Source organism: Anomalospiza imberbis, chromosome 11 (genome assembly GCF_031753505.1).
Source record: "Anomalospiza imberbis isolate Cuckoo-Finch-1a 21T00152 chromosome 11, ASM3175350v1, whole genome shotgun sequence".
NCBI lineage: Eukaryota > Metazoa > Chordata > Aves > Passeriformes > Viduidae > Anomalospiza > Anomalospiza imberbis.
Window position 1 is genome coordinate 15,596,859 of NC_089691.1, and position 25,682 is coordinate 15,622,540.

The window sequence follows — 25,682 nt, forward strand, 5'->3', positions numbered from 1 at the left end:
CCTTGAATTATTGCCACCATCAACATCATGATCCCAAAAAAAAAGTGGGAATATTGTACTGCATTTCTTATTAAATCAAGCTGTTTATACAGTGCTAATATGTTTACTTTCAGGGGGATTTTTGGAACAACGCAGCTGCTGCCTTTCAAAGAGCAAGGAAGCTTGCATTGCTTGTTTTATAGCTGTGTGTGTATATGAGACAGCTTGGGAAAAAGATGTCTTTAATTTTGCTTAGGCAAAACCCTATAGAATTTAGTAGACAGTTTTCTTAAGTTTCTGTTAAGCATCCTGTCAAATTGAACTGAATCACTGAGACAAGTCCCGTGACAGAGCCTTGTATTTCTCTGGCAGTACCTTTCTGTGCAGGAGAAATCACACTGAGCACCAGGAGATGTGCTCTTTTTTCTGAGTCAGTCATTGATTTCTGTGGGACCTCAGGCCAAGTCACTTATGGGTTGAGAGTATTGTTGTTGAACTCAGTGGCAAAGATCTCACTGGGAGCAAGCTCAGGTGTTCAATATTTCAGCATCTTGAGTTCTGACACTGGTGAAATAGCACTAAAGAAGATTGGTCAGCTGTATTTGTAAATCAACTTGTAATATAGCAACAAAAGCAGCAGCATAAAGAGTCCTCATATTTACCATGTCTAATAACCATGCCTCAGAAAACTACCTTTTGGTGTTAAATTCTGGGGAGCTTGCACAGCTGCTTAGCTAAGAGAGTGTTAAAACTTAATTGGGAGAAAAAAAAATAGCTTCTGCCTATACCAGGTTGTAAAAAGTGCTGAAATTGTTATTTGAACCTATCTCTAGATTTTATTTTATGAGTACACAATGTATTGTTCATCTACTGTACTGATTGGAAAAGGAACATTGCAAATTCACAGACCATTGTAAATTTGTTTGCTTACAATGATAAAGCTTCTTTCAGCTTACTCTAAAATGTTTGTGATTCTTCTCATTTTCTCACCCATGGAAGATGTAGAGTGGTAACACTTTCTGAGACCCTGGGTGTTAATTTTAAGAATGCCTCAGATACAGTTGCATGAGTATTTATTTCAGCAGCAGCAGTTCAGGCAGGGTCTTCTGTTCCTGCCCTTGTTCTGCCCTCTGTGATCCCATTGCAAATGTTTGTACAACCATGTGAGGAGCTGGATTGTGAAATAATCCATGCTTTAAAAAAAAAAAAAAAAAACTTTAAAAAAATAAGAGGAGTTTTCATGTCCTGATTTAAACCAGATTAGCTCCCTGTCTGCTTCATGTAGTAAAAGGACAGAGCTGTACCAGCATAACTGAGGGAGCAGCACAGGGCAGGAATGAGAATGATGGATGGGGATGCTCACCCCAACATTGTCCTCAGCGATGCCTGAGGACCATGTCCAGGCACTTGTGCTCATCTTGGGGATGGCAGTGCCCCTGACCTTGTGTCACCACAGGCACTGAGGAGAATTGACAAGGGCAAGAGACTTCCCTTCTCCCTACAGACAGGCAACTCCCCAGGGAGACGAGGGAAAACGTGGAGGTGAGTGGCATACCTGAAACTTCTTGCAGCTTCCATCTCCTTTTTTAGTGCCCAGCTGTGCCTTGCTCATACTGAAAAAGGAATGCCTTTGTTTTCCTCTGGGAATGGCCACATTTAGTCTCATATGTTGAGGGTGGGGAAGGAGCAGATCACTGCCTGGTAAATGGGATGAAGCCTAGCCTGATCTGGAGTCCTCTTGAACCAGGCAAAGCAGGAAAAGCACTTCAGCTCTTATTGCAGAAGGTCCAGGTTGTGCGTGATTTTGCCAGTGCCAGAGATAAAGGTACTGAATCTTAATCCCTTCTGTGTTTAGTATCTCAAAATGCTGCTTGTTTCCATTAAAAGGGAGTAGCCTTGTGATCATCTCCCTCTTATCCTCTCTGGGATCTGACCTCATCTTCTCTGCTGACATCAGGCCCTCACTTTCAAGCTGGACGCTCAGGTCAGCTGCTGGTTGCTTGTTCTGTCTGTTGGGGCCATACTTTCAGCACTCATTCTTCCTTTATGAGGAAAATCAATATGAAAACTTCTCTGGCAGCATCTGTGCTGTTTCATCCAGCAGGACACAGCCTGGGGCAAGAGCCCCAGGTAGAGCCCAAGGCCAAACCAGAGTGTGCCACTGCTGCCCTTCACAGTGTTGGCTCAGGGGTTTTATCATCCCCTCCTGCAGGGCAGCTGAGCCCAGCTGATCCCAAGGCTGGTGGGACACGGGACTGGGGAGCTGAGCCCAGCTGATGCCAAGGCTGGAGGGACACGGGGCTGGGGAGCTGAGCCCAGCTGATCCCAAGGCTGGTTGGACACGGGGCTGGGGAGCTGAGCCCAGCTGATGCCAAGGCTGGAGGGACACGGGACTGGGGAGCTGAGCCCAGCTGATCCCAAGGCTGGTGGGACACGGAGCTGGGGAGCTGAGCCCAGCTGATCCCAAGGCTGGTGGGACACGGAGCTGGGCAGTGGAGCCCAGCTGATGCCAAGGCTGGTGGGACACGGGGCTGGGGAGCTGAGCCCAGCTGATCCCAAGGCTGGTGGGACACGGGGCTGGGGAGCTGAGCCCAGCTGATCCCAAGGCTGGTGGGACACGGGGCTGGGGAGCTGAGCCCAGCTGATGCCAAGGCTGGTGGGACACGGGACTGGGGAGCTGAGTCCAGCTGATCCCAAGGGTGGTGGGACACGGAGCTGGGGAACTGAGCCTAGCTGATCCCAAGGGTGGTGGGACACGGGGCTGGGCAGCTGAGCCCAGCTGATCCCAAGGCTGGTGGGACACAGAGCTGGCTCCGGGGTGGCTCCGTGTGGGAAGGGCTGAGGCAGTGGAGCCCAGGACCTGCACCTGCAGCCATCCCTCCCTAACTTCTTGTTCCATAACCATTTCCCAAAAGGCTGCTTTGGGGCCTTTCAGAAATCAAGGGAGTTGTCAGTTGTTATGGTAACAGACCCCCTGCTGCTGAATTGGCCCCAGATGCCCGCTTGGGCTTTTGAACAGACTAACTCAGGCTCATTAGACAAAAAAGAGAGAGAGACAGATTTGCAGATGGAAAGTTGCTTTTTAAGCGTGCTGGATGATCTGTTAAGAGCTTGACTGTGGAAAGGGGTATGTTCTCTCATTATCTGCCTGTTACTTTTACTCTTTTTTAATTAACCCTAGGTTGATTTTTTTTTGTCATGAAACGAATTCTACAAGATCCCATTTCCTTTCTGGTGATGGCAATAGTGACCTGCCACTTTAGAAACCAACACATTTTGTCTTGAGAAATGAAACAGGTTTTTGCCAAGCTTAAATGCAGATCAGTGGTGATTTCCAGAACTATCAGGATATTGACAAAGCTCAGAAAATAATATTTATAATTCTAATTATAGAGCATCAGGACCAAAATCAATAAGCACATTCCAACCCAGAAATGTTCAATTTTAAGGAAATAGAACTGTCTAGATTTTGCCTCAGGTTTAGACCTGAGCCATCCCATTGGTGTTAACAGAGTGATTCTTGAATAACTTCTACCAGCTACAACAGACTTTGCCATTGTAAATTTGGGTCCACATGACTGAGGAACCTGTATCATCCTAAATAGGTTCTCAGGAGTATGTAATTGCAAAATCAAATTTCTTCTTGCCAGATATTTGAAGCCAGCTTCTTCCTGTGTCCCATATGGCCAGCCTTCATCTAAATTTCATGAATCAGTGTTCTCCTCTCAGCTGTCCTGTAAATAAAAAGCAAATACAGTTTTATAGCAGCCTGATGTATCTCCAGGTGTAAATAAGAGAGGGCTCTGGGGTTCTTTATGTGATTCACCTTTTCTGCAAGGAAGATTGTTGCATCAGGTGAGGCAGACAGGGCTGTTAGCAGACAGGGCAGGCAAGTGCTCAAGCACATGGAAGGGGTCTGCAAGGAATCCATCATCTTCTGCCCCCACTGTGCTGCAGGTGTGAGGGCCTTTGGCTTAAATTACAGCAAGAGGGAATTTTCAGTTGGACATTAGAAACAGGAAATGATAGAAAAGACAATAAAGTGGTGGTCTATAGAATTTCCATCATTTCTAGGTTTCAGACAAGGTTAAGCAGCTCCAGTGAGGATGCACCACAGGAGTCTGATCTCTCACAGGAGCTCCCAGGCCTGTTCTCCACAGTTCTGCAGTGCCAGCTTTAAAGCACATGTGGAAGCATGAGAAAAGAGGAGGGAGGGTACAGTGTGATAAATTGCCCTGTAAGTCACAGGCTAGAAGCCTGCCTGTCACTCTTAAACTGTAGCTTTATGGGTCAGTTGCATGAGCATCTTTCTGCAGGCACTTTTATGGATGTGGCCACTGAACTGAGTGGGAGCCTAGATGTGCATCACCTTTATTTTGAAAGATAATGTCAAGCATGCAATCATGAGTCACACAACAGGACAATATGTGCTTTGGGTGTGGAAGACTAGAATTCAAAATATCATGTTGGTGACCTTGAAAACTCCCAAACAAAAAAGTATAATTTTCATTTTTAATTTGCTGTGTGATGTGTGCCATAAGAGCTGAGGCATTCATGATGTACTTTGCCCATAGGCCATCCTAAGAGGGTGAAGCTTATGCAAAAGTCTTGGCAGCAGGTTGGAAAACTGCTGTTGACACTTCTCCTCAGTGCTTTGTTTAGAGGTGTAGCAGAATTTCCCCAACATTTCCAAAAATACCTAGTTCTGCAGAGAGAGCAAAAGAGAACAGGCAAGGGTAGCTGAGGTCAGGCAAGGAGGGATCTGCACAGCTGCAATCGATCTTACTGTTTTGTCTCTGTGGAACTAATTAAATGGATTAATTGCAGACATATTTTTTTTCTCTGGAAATGCTTTCCCCAGTGCTGTTGTAATATTGAGGTCTGGAAAAAAAAAGAGCAAGATTTCATCTGTGCAGTTACTGGCTTTATAGTTTGCAATGCATAAGTTTGAACAAATTTTTTTTAAATATCAAAATATTCTTATTAATCTCCCTTAAGAACAGGTTTTTTGAGTGCTCAGAAATAATATGCCACGAGGAGTGTGGGTTTTCTCATAACCACAGTGGCAGTGGATGCCAGGTACCACTGGCATCTCCTACTCATCTGCTGGGTCTGTTGTAAGTTACTGTAGAGGAAACTCTTAGACAGCTTTAAAATGTTTGAACTCTGTATTTTAAAGCTGTGAGATATTTTAAAAGAGAAACAAATATTGCATTTTTTGTGAAATTATATCACTTTATAAAAGACTGCTCTATTAAGAAATTGATGCACTCTTTTTCTATTCCCCTGCCCAGGTTAAAGAAACAATTTGCATCCTCATTGTCTATTGATCTGTTGCTAGTTAATTTCTTTTCTATAATATTCTTAGTATGTAAGAGTATGTGTTAAAGTGTATGCAGGTATCTCTGGAGTAGATTCACTCTCATAAACTGGTAGGTTCAGACAAACTGTGAATGAAATATCCTATAGTACAGCTAGATGTACCCTGAGGGAACAGTATACCTCTGCTGTGAAACTGTGAATTAACCACAGCAACCAGATAAATTATATTTTTTCTCTCTCTTTGTAACTATAAAATATAGCTATTGAAAGGCCCTATCCTGTCCTCAGTCCCATGGCAGCATTTGGACTAACATTAGCACCAGCTATTTCACAGCAGGATGTAGTCTGAGTGTAAAATTATAGGGTAAGAATATTAAATCAATTTGGCAACCTTAGCTGCTTGGATAAATACTGGGAACCAGCAAACAAGTAAAACAATAACAAGCAGGGGTGAACTTCATTTTACTGTTCTTAAAACCTATGCAATTTGGGGGAAAACAAGACCTTGGAATGCACAACACGTGCTGCTATTACAAATGTTGCAAGTGCAGGAATTCATTCAGTTTATTGTAGAATGCTGAGTTGGTTGGTTTAAAAGAAAACAGTTCCTCTATTGCTATAAACAGCATGTGTTTTACTCTATTGACTTACAGGTTAAAATCCATTTGAGTTCCAAGTTTTAAGCTGAAACAGGCGTAGGCAGCATGCCTGGGTCTTGATTGGTGGGTTGTTTCATATTTTGTCTTTTCCAAGAAAGAGCAAAACCTTGTGAATTGTCCTACAAATTTATAAAGTAGTAGAAATACGCCAAATTTAAATTGTAAAAATATTGTTAATGTTAAAAAAAAAAAGTAAAATAAAGACAGTTCTTATTAATGACAAATGTTCTATTCCCTGAAAGTTCAGAATTGTTTTATGTTTCTGATCAAATTATCAGTTAAACGGATGGATTACTGCACAGTGATTCACTGTCCACAACCATTTTTTAACCACCATCAGAAGGTTTCCAGTGAGCACTGGTAAAATTCCTCACATTTTTTAGGAACCACATCATCATTAAAAATGATGATCATTTACTCTCCGGAGTCTTAAAAGTTTCCTAACTTTCAGTGTTCATCTGTAACAGTGGCTGGTATTGCAGACATGAAGTGAAAGTTAGGAAGAGGCAGTCCTCACACCTGCCTTATTATTATTTCAGTTTATTTCGTTGGGTTTTGTTTTGCTTTTTAATAACAGCCTGGGACATAAATGTACCAAAATGGTAAGTCTTTGCCCATTTATACAGCTCCTTATTTTTGAAGCATTCAAGTGTGCTGTTTCAATCAGGGAGTAAATGGGTTTGCTTTGCAGGCTCAGAAGAGCAAACTGCAAATGCTGGTTTACTCAGTTAAGGCTGAATCTGGACTTTATCCACAGAACCAACATTTAGACAACAGGAAAAAATATTCTCCTGGCCTAGATATCATTGCAGGCTTCATACTCATATGAATTAACTGGTTTTCACCACTTTCCTCACTTTAAGAAACAAGCCTTTTAACTTAAAAGGGCTTTTCCTGCAACCTGTTTATTTTTCAGCAGGCTTTTCTGTAGGTCTTGTGTGACAGAAGTCATGTTTTCTGCTAATACCTTGTCTCCCTACAACTGTACAATTGTCCTGTGTCCTTGCTCTATTTTTGGGGACCTGGAGGGGAAGGGAGAAAATGATGAACAGCTTTCCAAGCACCAAGGACATTTACTAGGTTTACATCTGCCACAGTTGTTCTGAATGTGTTTATGGTATGGAGTGGTTTATAAAGTTTGTATTTATTAGCAGTAATTCCTTATTAGAAAAAAAAAGAATAATATTTAATAATTAAAGCACACCATTTGTATGCATAAATCACCATAGTTTGACTTGAGTGCTATTTAATACTGAATCTATCTAGGCAAAGTAATTGTATCTCTGTGTAGATCAATCCTAAAGAATAAAAGAGATGAAAGGATTTTTTAAATAATTTGAGCAAAGAAAAGATTGTCTTCTTTTTCCTGAGAAAAATATGGAAATAAAGTTTCTGCTTTCTAAAGGAAAATATATTAATTAGGAAATTTGCAAATGGAAATTAGCCTCTGTTGGTCTTTGTCTTTATTTATATCATTAAATGTAGTCTTTAATTAGCATATATATTATTCATGTTTCAATATAATCCATTTTATAAGTCCAAGTTCAAATATAAAAATCAAAATGAGCTTGATGCACCCTATTGTTCACATGCAAAGCAGTTAACATAGATGTAAAGATATGAGGTGAATTGAAACATCCATATTTCATAAGGATGCAGTCTACGTTTTCTGAAATTATGGCTTGAACTCTTATTTTTAACTTTTCTCATTTGCATACATATTACTCCCTATTTAAATGATGTGTTAATTCTATTCATTAGACTTCAGTGGATGCTTCTGACTCTCCTGATAATCAAGCACAGGTCCCTGGAAAGCAAATTATGGACTTTCATGTTGCAAAACCCATTGTAAACGTGACATTTATCGCTGCAAAGCTAACTCCTGTGGAGCACTTGGCTGCAGTCAGGAGGGCAGAAGCCTTTTTCTTCTGCTTCTGGTAATGATTGTCATCTGTGGATAAGGAGCTGGCACCAGGTCCCCAGTGGCTCTTCAGAAATGGTTGGGCACTTCACAACTGCTCCACGGTCTCAATGGTAAAAATGCCAGTTCAGTTCTTTGAGGGAATTTGACTCAGATCCTCACACAAACAGGTTCAAGAAAATGGGTGGTGAGGAATGTTCTGTTCCATATAATGTGATGGTAGAGACCAGGATGGGAGGACCTGACCTAGATGGGCTCTGCACTGTCTGAAGTGTTTTTGGCTGTTAGAGCCAGAGCCTACGGCCGTGGCTTTGCCGTGCTTCCAAAATATGTTTGTACTTCAAAATCTGGAAGAAGAGAGCCCTGAAAGCAAAGCACAAAGGTGACATCAGTACAACAGGAGTTCTTTCTCCTTTTTCTGGTTTACTGAGCCATACCCTGTTGTGAACGTGGGAAGAATCTGTGGGAAGAAAAGGAGCAGTGAAATAGTATTGGAGTTAGGTGTCTGCTGTTGCATATTGATTTGCCAAGGCCCTATCAATTCATCTCTTTAATTTTAGGTGTAAAACATTGTTATCCCAGTGGCAAACCCGAGGTGATAATTTTGGAAGGTTTTATGCTGATGGGGTGAGCCCTTAGTGGTGCCACACAGGGAGTTGCCGTGTGTGCCCTGATTAATAAAAATAGTTGATGGGAAGAAGAAATATTTATATTGGCATCTCTGTGAGGAAATCCTTGACATCTTTAAAAGCCCATAAGAGCAGTTTCCATCTGTTTTTTTGCAGAGCCTGGACCTTTTCAAAGGCAGTGCTGATGTGCTGCGGGGAATTAGTTAAGGTCTTTCTGATAGCACTAGGTGAGAGTTCAGCATGTGGTTTTGTTAACTACAGAGCTACAGAGAACCTATTCCCTGTGGTATGGCTTAAAGGTTCAGGTGCAGACTACTAGAAACAGACCTGTTGTCCCTGTGGCTTAGTTTTATTCAAAGTGCAGAGAACAAGAGAGCAGAAGAGATTGCTGCGTATGATGCACATTCTCAGCTGCTGCTTCATGTCCCTGTGTCTGGCTGTGTAATCTCATTCTCAGAATCTTTCTGCATGAGGAAACAGCTAGGCACCACTGAGCACTGGAGAAATGATCCCATTTCACCAAGCTGCAGCTGGGCCCATGGGGCAATGAAAAGTCTGTGTGTTGGTGAGTGTGTGAGTTGCAGTGCTGTCTGTAGGGTCTGAGCTTGCACTTGGATCCTGTCTTTCCTTATCAATGCTTCCTTGTGCTGTGCAAGAGAATCCCTGAGCTTTACACCAGCATTTTTGAAACACTTAAACCCATCTGCAACCCTCTCCTCCTTCACTCCCTGGACAGTGTTGAGTCCAGTGGGGCTTCTGCACTGTAAAGCTGGGACAGGCTGTGCTAATCTCCTGTGTGATGAGCACAGAAGAGGATTCTGAAGAAAAGGGACTTTAACCTTAGCCCACAGTTTAAGGTTATCCACAGTTCTCAATATCATGGTTTGGGTTTTGTTTGTGTTTTATAAACGTGGAAAGTAGGCAGCTCACCTCTTTGGGGAAATGAGGCAGGGGATAAACATTCCCCTTCCATCCTCTTTCCAGAGTTTTTTCCCTTGCTGTGCCAAATAGAGCAACTTCCATCCAAGAGAGAGATGTATTGGCAACCTCACTCCTTATTTTGTTCAGGTGACTGGATTAACAGTAACTATGTCATTGCTCTCCACCAGCCTTACTGTATTTACTGAGCTTTATTCAAGGAATGAGTTAAATACATATGGGTTGAATGCTTTCCGTTACAACTCATGTTCTGTCTTGACCTTCTTGGCTTCACATATTTCCCCTTTTAAAGTTACTAGCTGTATCTGAGATCTTAACATCAGTGGGTCATTTTGGGAAATAAATATTAATGAGATGACTGCTGATTGCATTGTGTGGGTAGAAACAAATGCTTTTATAATAAGTAGAATTTAATATTAATTGAGTGGTTTGGAGTTAAAGCAGGATATAAAGTGACAAGCTCATGGCACAGCAAAATGCCCTTTGCAGGAATCCAATTAGAAGAGGGAGCAGCAAATTCTATGCAAACTTGCTATAATCACACAGGGGCAATACAAGAGTGGAGCCTAATTTGGGCCTGGGACCTGTCCCCTTGAATGTCTCATTATTTCCATGAATCAACATTTAGCTACTATGTGGTGCCAAGTTTGCATTATTTGGCTTTTTCCTGACAATGCTGCATCCCATTGCTCCAGACCTTCCTCTCCAGAGGGAGACAGTATGTTTTGCAATAAAGGACACATCAATTAATGCACTGTCCTGCTACACATCTGTAGGAGAAAAACAACTCATTTGTTAGCCTGCTGAAATTACTTTGCACTGAAAATCTTCTGCTGATGCTACAAGCTTTTGCCTGATCACTGGAAGCTGTTACCTTTGCCGTTTCCTCAATGAGGATGATCAAGAGTTGTCCCCTTTCCAAATTGCAGTGTTTGTTCGTGATTTGGAAAAATAGAAGGTTTGCTGAGATGTGCTATAGATAAATGGCTACATCCTGCCTCAAGAAACCAAGTGCAGCTGTCAGATATATCTTGTGTTATAAAGAGTGATGTAAACTATTCATTGAGTTTGAATTGTTCAAAAATAATTTTTCTAAATATTATGTATTGTTTTCATCTGGCAGATGGAGTTGCAGAAGCTGCTATAGCAAGAGTTTGTTTGTGGCATTTCAGACAACCTGGGTATTGTGTGAAATTGGCTTAGCAAGCCTCTAAAAGGAGGGTGCAGAATGTAAAGTGAGGGTGTAGGAGTGATAGCCAGGGCAGTGCTTCCAGGCTGATAGAGAAGCATGTGGGGAAAAAAAAAAAAAAAAAAAAAAAAAAAAAAACACAACAAGGAGCAAGTTAATTTATCCATTCTGTCAAAATGGCTATGATCAGCCAGGAGGCAAATGAATAAACGGATCAACAAGTATTTCACACTTGTGTGTTCTCGACAGGAAATCACAGATCTGAAACCAAATGTCTGGGACAAAACTACCAGAAATAGTGGCAAAATACTCTGCTGTTTAGTCTGCATTTTCAATGTTTTTAGCTCACAAAAGTCCTTGAATTAAATCACTAGAATAAAGCAGGAACTTGTTACTACATTTGCCAGATATGAGCAGAGATGAAAATATTTGGAGTGGGTCTAGCAGCAGGACCTCAGTCCCCACTGGAATCTCCCTTTGCTGCACACCTGGATGTGTCTGGCTGACCATGGTGATGGCTCCTGTCTTTTCTTCTCCCAAGCTCACAGTGTGATGGCAGCCAAAGCACCACCAAAGATCACATCAGAGCACAGAAATGAAATGCAAGAATACAGCAGGAGGAAAATGTATGGGGATTGCTAGAGGTGCCAGAGCTGAACAGCTCACGTGGGAGCAGACACCTACTACATACCTCCAGGACACTGTGTCTGCCAGAGCTGCCACAGCCCTTCAGGAGCTTCAAGAAAAGGAAATGCAGAGTCAAGAGCTTGTGTTTAATTACATATCTGCTTCTGAGCAAATGCCTCATGCATCCAGGCACATTTCTTCATACCTTAAGAAACACATTTTTCCTAAGATGTGAACTGCAGTTCTTGTGGGGTGTTTTTCTCCTTTTCCCCAGTCCCAGATTTATCAATACTGAAAGGCTATCAAGAACTTAATAAAAGATAGGATTAAGCTTTAGAAGTAGTGCAAATAAAGAGAACAGTCCATAAATAGAAAATATATTAAATGGTATCTGGTATTAAGGGCTCTAATAATTAACACAGGTTGAGTGAATTTCTCCAGTTTTGCTTATCTGCAATGAACTTTTGTCCTGGATCAAAATGTTCTGCTCCTGTGATTGGTAGCTCTTTCTACACGGTGATCAAGACAACAGGAGAGCAATGTTTTATTTGCCTGAGTGTGTGCATAGTGCAAAAGAGTTTGTCATGAAGATGAAAGCAGTTTCACCAGTTTTCTGTTTCTAATTTTCAAAATAATTTCAACTTAGTTTTTTAAATGGAAAATCTCTTCTACATCTGCTACTTTATGATTTTTCAATTCTTGGCTCTTCTATGTAATTAAAAGCCTGCTAATAGACATTGTGGTAACTTTTCTGACATGCCTCATACTTTGAATCCTTTTTGTGTAATAAAATGTGTATTTCCTTGGTACTAAAACACCATTCAAGAATACCCATTCAAGAAGCTTTGAATGGGTTATAGGCCTGAAATTTCCAAGATGTCCTTTTCTTAATAAATATTTAGAAAAGGCAACTTTTCCTCTCCTTATTTCATGCACTGTCAGCATCATGCTTCCAGTCCCCTCTGCCTCATGGTGTAGTGGATTCTACCTCTGTTACTTGCTTATAATATTTCTAGAATTTTTCTTATGGCTTATTTGGTCTGTGGAAATGGTAGTTTAAGAGGTACATTGTTTTTTTTTCCTGAGCTTCTTTATTATGCCTGTGTATGCTCGTACTTGTTTGAAAGCAAACCAAGCTTCCAAGGGAGAACTACAATTTAATAGGAAAATTAAAATAAAGGCAGAAAGCACTGGCTAAAACTGACAGAGTCAGGATACAACCTGACACCCTGTTGGTCAGGGTGGTGGTAGCAGTCTGATTAAATGGAGGCTGCAGTCCTGTTGAAGGGATAGATGTGTTTCTGTTGAAGTGCTGATCCTGGAGAAGGGTCTGGTCTTCCTCTGCAGGTCCAGTGGTGGTTATGTAGCTCTTGTCCTCTGGGAATCCAGTAAGTAGTCCTGCTCATGCTGTTCCAAATTTCAGATTATATCCAGGTAGGAATGCTTGGTTCCTCCCCCTGGGCAGAGCATCTCACAACGGGATGATGTAATTTTTTGAGTAATACAATAAGATCTTGATTGCCCATTAAGAGAAGATATCCCTTGGAGGGAGTTATCAGGAATGAGGCATGGAAGACATAAAGAATATTGGCCACCTGGTTTTAAGGGCTTATGGAGATGGTGATAGAATACATACTTTTGATTACATCTTACATTGTAACCTAAGACAATGCTTAATCCCGCTGTCTGATTTTTTTTGAATTATTAAGATTTTTCTTGTAGTTTAATTATCTTGGCATTTGTTTATGTTGTTGATGCTATTTATTTTGTAGAAACATTCTCACAGAAAATACAGTAGTTTAAGGCAGATGCTACTGGGAGGGTCCTGCTGTGGAGACTTTTCATTGTGATATGTTAATTGATGTGGGTCTGCAGTGGCTGGCAAAGGGAGCCCAGTGGGGATGTTCACACCATGCTGGCTGCCTGATTTAACCAGAAACCACTTTAGCAAATGCTACTGTGCAACACAGCTCTGTTAGTGCAGAGCTGTGCCCAAGGTAGGAAGCCCAGCACACAAGGAGTGCTGGAGCAGTGGAAGCTCTCAGTACCTGCATGTCCCCCTGGCATCAGAGAGAGGCCCCTGGGTCTCACTCGGGTGTCTCTCCAGAGTGAGGTAGGGATGTGTTCCTCATACTGCAATACAATACACAGCATGGCAACTCTCAGTGGTCTGGTTCAGTGGTTGGCAGTGTATTGTCCCGATATTTGTGTTTCCTTGTCACATTTGTTAACCTTTGAATGCAAGAAACTCATTAAAGCAATTCCTCAGATGCACACTCCAGGCTTCCCCAGAGCTCTCCACTCAGGCCCTGATTAGCATCATCAACTGCAAGAAGCAAATCTCCAAATGGGTTGATTGATGGTGAGATTAATGATCCTCAAGATTTCTGTCCAGGTTTATTATTGGGAGGCTTACAAATCTTTGCTTTCAGCGAGATGGGTGGGGAGGAAGGACCAGCTGGCTGCCACCCAGTCTGTCTGTATTAGTGTGATGAGGTGATGGACATAGCCCAGTTAGAGCACCAGCACTAGGCCATGTATTTTCAGTGTTCCTATTATCTACCAGGTACTAAATGATTTGCTCCTCTGCTCTCGGTGCCAGCTGCTCTTTTCTTTTCCTTTGTGCTGTGCTTCCAAAGGTGTAATGCCATTTCTAATTCTGTTTTAAACAGAGTTAAAAGGGAGACCATGAAATTTTTTTAAGTAGCTCTTTCTTGTTGAAGTGGCCAGTGGGAAAAGCCCACCCTCCAAATACTCAGTGATTAAGAGAGAAAGGAAATAATCACTCTTTTAATATTTATCTTGGACCCAGATAAGCTAAACATGAATCATGTCCAGCAGTGTTGGGAATTTTTCCTAGTTCTCCCATGCAGTTTTAGTCCAGGTGCACATGGACACATGTATTGAGAAAGATGAAGCTTCCCACTGAGTATTTCATTACATTTAACAAACTGGCATTTCTGCCTGAAGATGGGCAGGGACATCAAAACTGAGAAACAAGCTGTGCTTAAATTTTTACAAGACTTTTGTGTTAGATTTCAGTCTGAGCCTTGGGATACCTAACATATCTGTCAGTTGAATGTTTTGATGTCCCATTTGGAGGAAGAAAAGAATATTTTTTGTAAAGGCTATAGCAGAGCTCTTCTGTTTTGAGAGTAATTAGGTAGGAATAATTAGGGACATTTATGTGCATATTCCAAAGAGGGACTGCTGTCTTTATTTCTGTCGTACTCTCCTAGGTTGGCTAATCTCTGTTTTGTTTCTCTTATAACACCATGTCCAATCCAGAGGAATTACATATTGCATTTAAAATCATTTGCATTTTAATGTCCCAGTGTGTGACCCTGTTTTTATTCATTCTTTTCCTAAGATTCATCAGCCCAAAGAGAATTCATGTCCTGAAATGATAATATCAAGTATACCAAATTTTGAGATCTTGAGGGTGCTACTAAAAGCACCTTTCTAGTATGAGGCAATCTTCACTGATTGCTGTGGCTCTTGTGATTATGGAACAGCTCTTCACTGCTTAAATCCAGCTTTCTTTTGTGAGAAAGTTTTAAGGCTCCTTTTTAATATTACATGTTGTTTTGGGCATTGGAAGCACACATTTTATAGGAAGTGCCTGAGGTATTATTTGATTGGAAAAGGCATGTCTTTGTTTTCCTCTGTAATTTTCTAGCCTTTGTTATGAATGTTGCATTACATAAATACTTGGCTCAGGGAGAAGAAAATTAATATCGTCGGGCTTTCCTTTGGTTTTTAAAGCTGTGCCTAATTTTAAACCATTTTAAGATACCACCTAGAGGTATGTCTTCCTGATTTTTGCCTGAAGACATTAAAGTTCTCAGTGGCAATACAGATAACCAAGGAGCTCGTTCTCTTGCAGCAGAAAATACTGATGAGTAAACCCATTCAGTCATCTGTAAAACTGCTGAGTGTATGCAAGGCAGATGTTGTGGGTATTGATTAAAGGAGGAGCGGAAGGTTTGGTGCCTCTGGCCCTGTCAGAGGTCACCAGGAGAGTAATTAGCTACCAAGTGTCACAGGGCCAAGTGTCATCACAAATAAGGTTTCACCATTGCCTTCGCTGTTCTCCAGGGACACCAGGATGACGGGACAAGGAAGCGTGGAAAACGTTTGTGCTGAGTTAAACTAAGACTTAACCACACAATTTGCAATTAAAGAGCTTTCTAAGTGCATTTCTGCACTGGCCACCTGGGCACTCTCTGGTCATGCAGCTGATGAAGGGGGAGGACATGCAGGCAGCCCATCTGGGGGTGTTGTCATTTCTTAACTGTTTCATTATTTGAGTACCCTTCTGAAAATCATAATGTCTCACATAATACCTGAGTTCAGTACTGTATGTGATATAAATGGGTGTCTGGGCCCTGGTCTAGGATAGGATCTCAGAGGATTGGGAGAAGAGGATTTTTAATTTTGTAGAGAGCTGTGTAGTCAGCTGGCAAATTTAGGCCATAAATATTAAATTAGCTGTCATTTTGTGTCAGAAATCCCTAGTCTTGTTTGCAGATTAATTTTTCAACTGGACAGTTTTACTAGTGGTACGTTTTTCAGCACAAATACTGTCTTGAAGTTTTGTCCACCTTCTTTTTTTTCTCTTTCCATCTGTCATTTCCTAGCTTTTTTCCTGTCTTTATTTTCCCACAATACTGCAGAATATTGTGGTTGGACAGATGATTAGCACTTGGAGACTTTTGTGGATCTGTGTGGGTCAACTCCCTAATGTGAAAAAGCCCTACTTCTTGCCTAGAGGAAGTCCCCTGAAAGACACAGTCTACTTTTCACTGTTCAGTCTAAGATAAAATACCAAGGGCTTGGTATGCCATGTACTTCTGAAACTACCCATTACCATCCAGACCTCTCCAGGTACCATATCTGTGGGATGCTTAACACTGCTCAAGAATATTTCAGGCAGAAACCACTTTGTGGGGAGAAGGCAAATGGTCTTCAGGAGGGATCTGCTGGAAAATCAGTGTTACTGTAGGGAAATTTTCCTCCTTTATAAGCTTTCCTTTATTCTCTTGGTTTTTATGCATTCCTGCTTTGTACATCCTCCAGCAGCTCCAGTTTGGTCAGCATTCAGTGCCTTGCTGCTCCAGCATGGCACAGTAACTTGGATTTTATATGGCTTTATAACTTGGCTTTGAATTCTGGTCATTAAGTATTAAGACCTGTGAAGAAAAATAACTGTAGAAAATGAAGGCAATATAAGCCATTTTCTGGCCAAAAATAATACATGCAGATGTCTCTCTGATACAATTAATGTAATATCACTGCTCCATGCTGGTCACTTATCCATATTCATAAGATCAGCTTTTTTCATGTGGTTTTCTCTCCTCTTTTTCTTCTTAACGCTTGAGTCAGTTTTATTGCTCATAAAAATCAGTGACTGATGACCCCAGCTAGAGCAGTGCAGACTGCAGGCAGCTGTTGTCCAGGCTCCCATCCACTGCTCTGCTGGTGACATGGTCATGATTTGCAGCACTTCTGTTGTTCTGAAGTCTGTGCTCTTTTCTGAGGAGTCATTGCCAATTCTGACAGTGACAAATGCTTGCCAAGGAATAGTGAAGCTAGTTTAAAGTGCAGAGCCATGTGTTACTAGTACACTTGACTGCATACATACTCTGGTTTTGGTGCCAGCAGAAAGCAATCTTAATTGTGTCTCCTGAAAAACATGCAAAACAGTTCAATGGGAATCTGAAGCAGCTTTTCTTCTATTGAAAGTGAGAATGAATGTACAGAGGTAGTGAAAGGGGATCGTTTCCTGTCTTTACATCCTTGTTTAGGAGTTAGCTGCAGACACCCTCGTGATGGAGGAGCATGGGGGATGAATGCCTGTATCCAGGCTGCATTTGGTAAAGACTAAGCCATGCCTTGTGTGGCCTGGTTTAGAGGTCCCTTACAGATTCTAGTCTGACTCTTATTCCATCTTTCCTGTTCTTCCCACCAGCTAGAAACGCTGTGTAAAAGTAAGGTGGCTGCAGGGACTATTGGCCTCTTTGTTAACAAATGTATATTCTGCAGAAGTTCTGTCTGTAGGAGGCTGTTTCTGGATGGAGGGTGCCTGAAGGACAAGATTTGCCCTGCTCTGATAGTAGTGAACAGGCCTGCAGGACCCTTTCAAGCATCTGCCCCCAAATTGGTCATGCTTTAGCAGGTAATGACCTGGGAAGAGAGCCTAGAGCTCCTAGATGCTAGTACAAAAATAAAGTAATATAAAGCTGGCTGGCCTTGGAGAGAGAATACACACTGCTCCAGACAACATCAACACCTGGAAGGAGGACAAGTGAACAAGGAGCAATGAATGGGCTGGTAGCTTCAGCGTGAGGCAGGGCATGGCTCTTGGGTGTCCCCAGAATGTGAAACATTCCCCTTTGGTTTTTCCTGTCTTGGGCCACTGCCGTGGTGGCTCCAGCCAGCCACTGCTGAGGCAATCACTTGTTTCTCACCATAATCTTGGCTCCTCCTCTCCCTGCCCTGGCTGCTCCAGAGCTCACAGATCCTGCCTGTCATCACAGATCAGGGGATGCTGTCTGTGCTAGACCCAGTACAGAGGAGTAAAGGCCAGGCAGTGCCCTTGGAGCAATTCCCAGCACTCCCATTGTCTGCAGCCAAGCTGTGTTTGCATTGGAGGCAGTATTAACTCTGAGGCACCACCTTCTACACAAAAATGAAATGCATCCATACTTTCAGGCCATTATGTGAACTTGTTCTCCTTCTTGCTTTTAGATGAGTATAAAGGAGAAGCTGCTTGAGCTTTAGTAACTAATAACCAAGGAAACCTGTTCGGAGTGTCAAAATCTCACAAGGCATCTCTTCTTATAGAGAAGTTAATGTGGTGTTTTGCTCAACAGAGATGGAACAAGCCTTTAACCCAGCTAATCAGGACCATCTTTTGGCATATTTTTATGCTTTCATCTTAGTTATAATGTGCTGCTTCTCTGGTCTTTGCATCCTGTTAGTTTGCTTTAGTAACTCACAGCCAGTATCTCTGCAAAAATATTCTGGGCAGGGGGATGTTCTCCCTTACTTTGTCTTTGCATTCCAGACCCTGCCTCTGCTGCTTCTCTGGGGAGATGCTAATCTTGCAGTGTTTTACTTCTGCATTTGGGTCCATATGTGACAACTGTGTGTCTGATCACCACAATCTCACACAGTTATTGTACCCCAGGGAAAGAGAGCCACAAAAACATATGGGGCCAGAGAAAATGGTGTGCTTCACTGCTCACGGGCATGTTTTAGAGACAATGGACTCTTTGGTATTTCACAGAAAAGATATGGCTCCCCAAAATCTTTTAGAAGTGAATCAAGGTTGTGATTTGTTTTTCTCAACCAGTGCTGCAGAAATACAATAATTATTCTAAAATTAATGTTTCGGTTGTTAAAATTTTAATCCCAGTTGTGCATTCACTATGGACTGCTTCTATTAGGAAAAAAGGCCTGTTGTTATTTTCTGCTGATAGTGTTGGTTTCCTGAGCAAATGGGCACAGATATGCAAACATCTGCCCATGTATACACACTGGAGTTGAAAGTTACAGACTGAAGTTCTCATGTGAAAGTAAGTGTGGATTTGCACTTTGTCTAGCCCTGTATTCACTCCCCTCTCTCCCCTCTCTAGTGGCTCGAAACAAGCAATTTCCTGCTCTCATCCTTTTCCTTTATCCAGCCCTCCCCATATACACACTCAGATTTACTGCAGCCTCTTGTAGCCTTAGCAACTGCTGCCACTTAAGGTTTGTATCTGGAGGAAAAGGTAATGGGGAGGGGAATAGCCAAGGGATAGAAAGGAGCATCCTAAACTGGAGGAGGAGACAGGTACTGAATTGTCTGAAATGTCTCTCAGTAGCTTTGATGGCAGCTATCAGTATTTATTACTATAAACCAGACGTGAGTTTCCAAAAGGCTCCACTTGGGGCCAGGTGTTTTCTTACTCAGGGAGAATGGACATTATCCAAACTGGAGTCATCTGCCTGGCACCCTGAGATGTCTTCCCTCCTGGAGCTGCACAGAGGAAAGATGCCAGAATGGGAAATAAACCCAGTAAGCAGAACTTGCTGGAAAATTCATTCAGCAAATTTGTCAAACCCATAAAAGATCTGTTAAAGATATGAAACACAGAAGGGGTCACTGGGACAGGGATGCAATAGCCTGTGTGCAGTAAGCTCAGCTGTATAGGCTAAACTTAGAATATTTACAGCTATTATGAACAAGTGGAGGAAAAAAAAAAGTTTGAGAGACATGTCTTCACCTAATGTGCCGCAATCCAGTATTGTAAAGTAATGAAAGTGCTGCATTGCATATGTACATTAGACAAGAGTGTGATGTTTGTGACTTGAGAAAACCCTTAGTCAAAGTCTAAGGTGTCTGTCTTTGCAAAGCAGCTGCAGAAATTCTTCCAGGACTAAAATGCAGAATTTTAATTACATTAATGATTGTAGCAAACTTTACTATGTGAAATATTAATTTAATACGTGGTTAATCCAACATTGTGTTCAGCAGAGTTGCACTGGGCTGGGCATTCAGCTATTGCCATCATGGGCCTTAAAATATTGCGCAGTGTGATTATCTGACACATTTACGTGTTTTGAGGATATTAAGAAAAAGCCATCTTATGACTGTGTATAAAAACCTTAATGCCAGCTTTTCACAGCCTCTGAGAGTATAAAATAACAAATTAACAAAAAAAAATTGCTTTTCTTCAATATCATCAGCTTTAAAAAATCCTGTAAATCCCTGCATAAAGGTCTGTCTTTTTATCAAACACCTTTTTAAGGCCTTCATTACCAGGAGAAGCCATTCAAGGATTTCTGTAGTATTGACTCAAGGGAAAGAGCCCCAAATACATCAAAATCAGGAACATTTTGCCTGTTTCATATTCATAGTTTCTTCTTTATGTGTGACTGATTTATTCTGCTGCGTGCCCCCAGGGTGTTCATTGTCCAAAATAAAGGCTGCCAAAAAAAAAATGAGAACAGGGAGCAAGTGGTGAGGCGGGGGGAGTTCAACCCATGTTTTTAAATGCTGTGAGACTATTGCACATCTTGCATCCTCGTGTGTGAATTCACCTTATGCTGTTTCTTAACAAAAGTATACTCACTCCATCTATAACTTCAGCGGAATGCAAGTCATCATGCCTGAAAATAGAAAGCTGCTCCCAGACAGTGACTCCATGCTGTGAAATCCACTCTCTCCTGCTTCTGTATTGTCTTAAGTTGTACTTGTGCTGCCATAGCTTGTGCTTGCATTACAAAGCACTGTGCCTGTGCACTAGAAAGTACAGATGCATGGAAAGCAAGCACCTGTGATAATTTTAGATCCTGGTTTCACCTAAGAGAGTGGTTTGGTTTCCAGTGACTTTTTTTCTCCCTGGTTTGTATGGATGTTGGAAAAAAAGGGACCACAAATGGCTTTGCCCTGACGATGAGCTCTGCATGGGAGAGCACAAAGGCCGAGTTGCAGAGCAGCAAACTGCAGGAACTGCAAGGCAGCAGCCTGGAAGCCACATGTGCAAATATGTTTGAGTAAGGCAACCTGCAAGCTGGCAAAGGCACAGTTCACCAGGCCCCCACAAACTTTGCCCAGGTGTTGAGGAGCAGTTGAAGGGCGACAGTGAGGGGGATCTCTCTGCACTGGGGAGACGTTGTTTAGCGCCTCGACAGATGAGAGCAGACCCTTCTCCTGCCACAATAGCTGCTCACACCAAGCAAGACTCATTAAATATTCAGTTCCAGCCTCAAGCAGCTCATTAAGTCAGCAATGAGCAGTGACGCCGGCGTTGGAAAACCCTGCCTCAGTTAACATCACCATGCAGAGTCTCCCCGGATCTCTTGATGTTATTCTACTCAGTACCTTTTCTGTGATGACCAGCTTGTGCTCTCTGCTTTGCATTAAATACAGGTAAAAAAGAGTCAGGTGGATTTAAGTTCTGCTCTTCATTGTAGGCCTTTTTAGACAGGAGTCCTGGGGCCCAAGGGAAGTGACTATTAGATTTTTGTGTACCAGCATATGTAATACAAGTTTGCAGGAGGAGGATGGGATGAAGGTTATGTGGCATTAGTGTTAAAAAGCAAACAAGCAAAAAACCTTAATGTTTGAAGGATAGCTTTCATAGCAGAACATCATGGTATGAAGCAGTTACAGATGCTGTGTTACTGGTGGTTGTTACACAGCAGAAACTTTTACAGTAAGTGTATTTTCCCTGGAAATTGAGTATTCTAGGTGGATTTGGGCTTGAATTGTATGCTTAATGTATTTCTTGTGTGCAGAGTTCCTTTCTGAATGCTGTATTTGAAACCTGTTTTGCAGCCACTAACTTTTATGATTATAATTTCATATTCAATGGTATTTGGCAATAAGGTATAGAGGCATTTATGATGGGTGGATGTCAGATGTCAGTGAATTAGAGCACATCAGAATCTGGAATAAGAATTGTAATTGTAGAAAACAAACATATGTTTTTGTGTATCAATGTTTTAAAATTATAACCTCTGAAAGTATGGAACAGAAATAGAGAAACAGAACATGTGCAAAAGTTTTTTCTGAGAGCAATTTTTCACACCCTGAATCTATTTTTTTTTTCTTTTTTCTTTAACAGAAAGTGTTTCCAGACTGCTCATTTCTATGTGGAGGACAGCAGTTCCCCCCGTGTGGTCCCCAATGAAAGTATTCCCATTATACCTATTCCAGGTAAGACGGGCTTAATCTGTGTTTGTGCTACTTGGAGTCTGGATTAATTACATAAAGAAGAGAAGGTTGTGCCTGTGATAAATCATGGGGTTTTGGTAGAAATTTGTTCTATCGGTGCTGCTTCATTTAATTTAATGTGCTTTGTAATGGGGGCTCAGAGTGCCAATGCTGTATTTTTCCATAGACACCTCTCCCACTTAGTTTTAATAGAAATTTCAGAATAACCTTTGCAAAATGTCAAAAACATGAGTAACAAGTCTTGAAAACACTGAGACATTGCATCCAGGGTGAAGCCAGCTGCTCCAGCAGGGCAGGTTGCAGAGGAGGGATATTCAGTTCCACTGCTCTCTCGAGACTGGGGGCCTTGCCCCCACTTTCACCGTGTGTAGAGGTGGAATCTGGGGCTCTCAGAAAGGACAGTGAGACACAGGGATAAGCAAACAATCTCGAATTCCAAAGCCATCTGTTAATTTGGTATTAATAAAGTTACCAAAGGTCAAATTCTCCTCTCAGCTATACTGAGAGTGATGCTGGAAGCAGAGTATAGTGCTATTCTCTCTTCATGAGGCATTTCCCTGGGGAATTATTAAGTGCAGGATGCAGCTGCCATGAAGCTGTGATGACAGAGAGCAGCTTGGTGTTACTGTGGCCTTTGCTGCCTTGTTTGATGATGGTCAGTCTCACAGGCAGAATTAAGATAACAAAAATGTTATATTGACCTCAGTCAAAGGCTTGTATTTGTTTCTTGAAGGTGTTTTAAGTTTCCTTGTCATATTCTGTATCTGCATCATTGATCTGGGATTCAATATGTAGCTAATTAGGTTCATTATACAAAAAAAAATATTCACAGCGTTTTCTGAGACACTGAAGAAACTTGCTTCCTAGCAAAGTGAAAGAGGCCAGTTATATTTTCCTTGATTTTATTCAGTAGACATGTGTGACTTATTTCTAGAAAGTCTTTCAAAGTACCCATGGGAACTAGTAGAAAAGGTCAGCTATTACATTCCTGCAGAAAGCATTAGGCAGTTTGCCTTGCAGTCTGATTCTGTACCACTGAAAATAAAGAAAATGTGCTATTGTCCCCTCTCCTTTCTGATGGAGACTAAAATGCCTGTCCTGGCCACCTCATGTCCTTAGCAAGTCATCCTTCTCCTTTAGGGTAAAGGAGGTGACAGGTTTTAATCTCAGACCACCAGTGATTAATTTACACAGGAGTACTTAAATAGCTGGAGAACTCCATTCTCCCTACTCTGAAACCAAGAGGAACAAATGCCTGTTGGGTCTGCTTGTGGCAGTCAGTTCAGTGGTCCCTCTCTCGTGCCTGCTCTCCTGTGGTACCTCCTTGGAGCTTGTGGGGAAGGGGAGGCTGGGCTAAGCTGGACTCTGGCACAGCATAAACCCAGGGGATTATGTCTACAAGGCACTGGAAGGAGACAAATTCTCCCTTCAGACAAAAACCTCTTTGGCCAATATGTAGTATTTTTACTGAAATTGAGACAATTCTTTTCTTGGATAAAAGAAACCAGCAGAAAGCTCCATCTTCTCATGCTGCAGTGTGTGTTGTTGAGACAGTGGTTCTTCCTGTTGCACAGAGAGGTTTTGATGGTCAGTCCTTTAAGACTGGAGTGCATTCATATGAATTGTAGTGTAGGCTGAAGAAGTTCCATTAAAACCATGCAGGCAGCAGGTAATGTCAGGCAGAATGTGCTCTGGTGCTTCTCCAGCAGCCATTCTGGCACGTAGCAGAAAGTGACTGGGAACAGAACATAGTCTTTGGGGACATTTCCCATTACTAGAGTAAGCCAGACTGTGAGACCACAGCAGCTTTGTGAGGTTCATGATGCTACTGTCACTGCAGTGCTCCCTGTGGCGTGCTCAGACTCGGTAATGCTGAGAAAGGGCTGCTCACCCTGATAAGGGGCACTGCAGATTAAGGCATCCCCTGAGCAAATGCTGCAGGACACCTTGAGCAGCTTTGTAGTTTAAAATCTGCCAGGATTGCTGGTGAGCTTTAAGGCACATCAAGAACTGGGGCTTAGAAAGAGGTTTAGTCTAGTTGGTCACAAGAGTGAATCCAACCCTTGAATTCCCAATCTAATGACAGCATTTTTGTGGATATAATGGACGTAGAGAGACACCTGCATACAGACATCCAAATGGAGGGGCCTTAATCTGAAGTTGAATCATGCCCAGAAAACCTTAAAAGAGAATGAACTGGTGAATTTGAAGATCTTGACACTGACATTAAAGCTATTCAGGCCACCAAAAGCCAAATCACCCTCTGTATGTGCCTCACTCTGTGTGTATTACCTATTACTTTTACAGGGATAATAATTAATACATGGATACTTTCAGCCATGAGGCTCAAGTTAGTAGAGAAAAATTACAGCTATGCTGGCTTTTTCTAAATATGGGAGATACTGCCTTGAAAGCTCTCGAAGCTCTCAGAGGCATTTTCCTTGTTTGGAGGTGTAGAAGTGGGCTGTTTTCCCCCATATACCTGTTGCTGCATGACAGTCTTCCCTGACGTCAGCTGCTGCTCCCACATAGACAGCCCACTGAAATGCCTTAAGAACATGAAATGACAAAATTCTCCTTTAAACTGGTGGCAACTGATGAAATTATAAGCCTCTGAACTTTTCCTCTGGAAGCTGCCGCAGGGTGTGAGAAAGTCTTACTTGCCATGTTGATACTGGAAGCAAAATGTAAGTGGCATTTTCACAGAAACAAGCTTTTTAAAGTAACCTTGTTAGATTGTGAAACCCCATCTTTACAAGAGGAATTTGACTAGGTCCCTGTGGGACTGTACCTCTACCTCCTACAGTTCAGTGGACCAACTTCCACTCTTGGTTAAGAGCAAGCAGCCACACTGATGGCAATTTAGAGCAGCGTGGCCGAAGATGTCCGGCAGATTTGCCAAGACCCATCTCAGCACACAGTGAGCTGGGCAGAGGGAGCTCAGCGGGTCTGGGTTGGCTGGTCCTGGCCCAGCTGTGGGGTGGCTCTGCCATGTGTCTGGGAGCCAGGCACAGAGGGGTCCTGACACAGCTCGAGGTTTCAGAAGAGCACTGGTGTTTATGTGTGCCACTGCTCTGCTCCGTGACGTGTTGGCACAATCAGAGGTAGCATTTGTGTTTATTTCTGCACAATGTCCTGCTCTTGTTTATTCAAACCCTCTGTTTTCTCAGGTCTGTGAGCTCTAAATCAGACTGCCAGCTACCTGCTATAGGCACACAGTGCAACTTTTCAGGTGTGATACCTAAAAAATCTTGCAGAGGAATAGTTTTATCCATTTTCTATTTCACTTCCCTTGGCTACGTCCTTAATTATTGTGCAGGAAACCACATCACCCATAGGCGTGTGCCTATCTGTGCAAATTCTCTCTGAGATCCAAATCATTATCATCATTCATAATTATCTGCACTGCTTGATCTAGAGAAACACAGGACAAAGGAGTTATCATTATCTGAGTCACCCACTGGATATTACATCTGAGGTATGAATCTCAACTCACATAAGCCTTGCACCTAACAGTTTTGCATCTGTAATCAATGGCAGATTTCTGAAAACTCCACTGCCATCTGCCCAACAAAATTATTTCAGCTCGTGGTATGTTCAGTTTTAGGTTTCGATGACATTAAATGAATTTTTTAACTTGTCATGGAGTTTATTAATAATGCATTTTAAAAAACTAGTGGCAGAGGCTGAT

The 25,682-nt window shown here is 42.0% G+C and overlaps 1 protein-coding gene across 3 annotated transcripts in view; it reads left to right on the forward strand.

Moving 5' to 3' along the window:
• PTPRG (protein tyrosine phosphatase receptor type G) overlaps positions 1–25,682 on the forward strand; it is a 389,287-nt gene that overhangs the window by 329,007 nt on the left and 34,598 nt on the right. For all 3 annotated transcript variants that reach the window (XM_068202110.1, XM_068202112.1, XM_068202111.1), the window contains one exon: positions 21,882–21,973. In XM_068202110.1, coding sequence (XP_068058211.1) covers positions 21,882–21,973 — 92 coding nt within the window. The remainder of the gene's footprint in view (positions 1–21,881; positions 21,974–25,682) is intronic.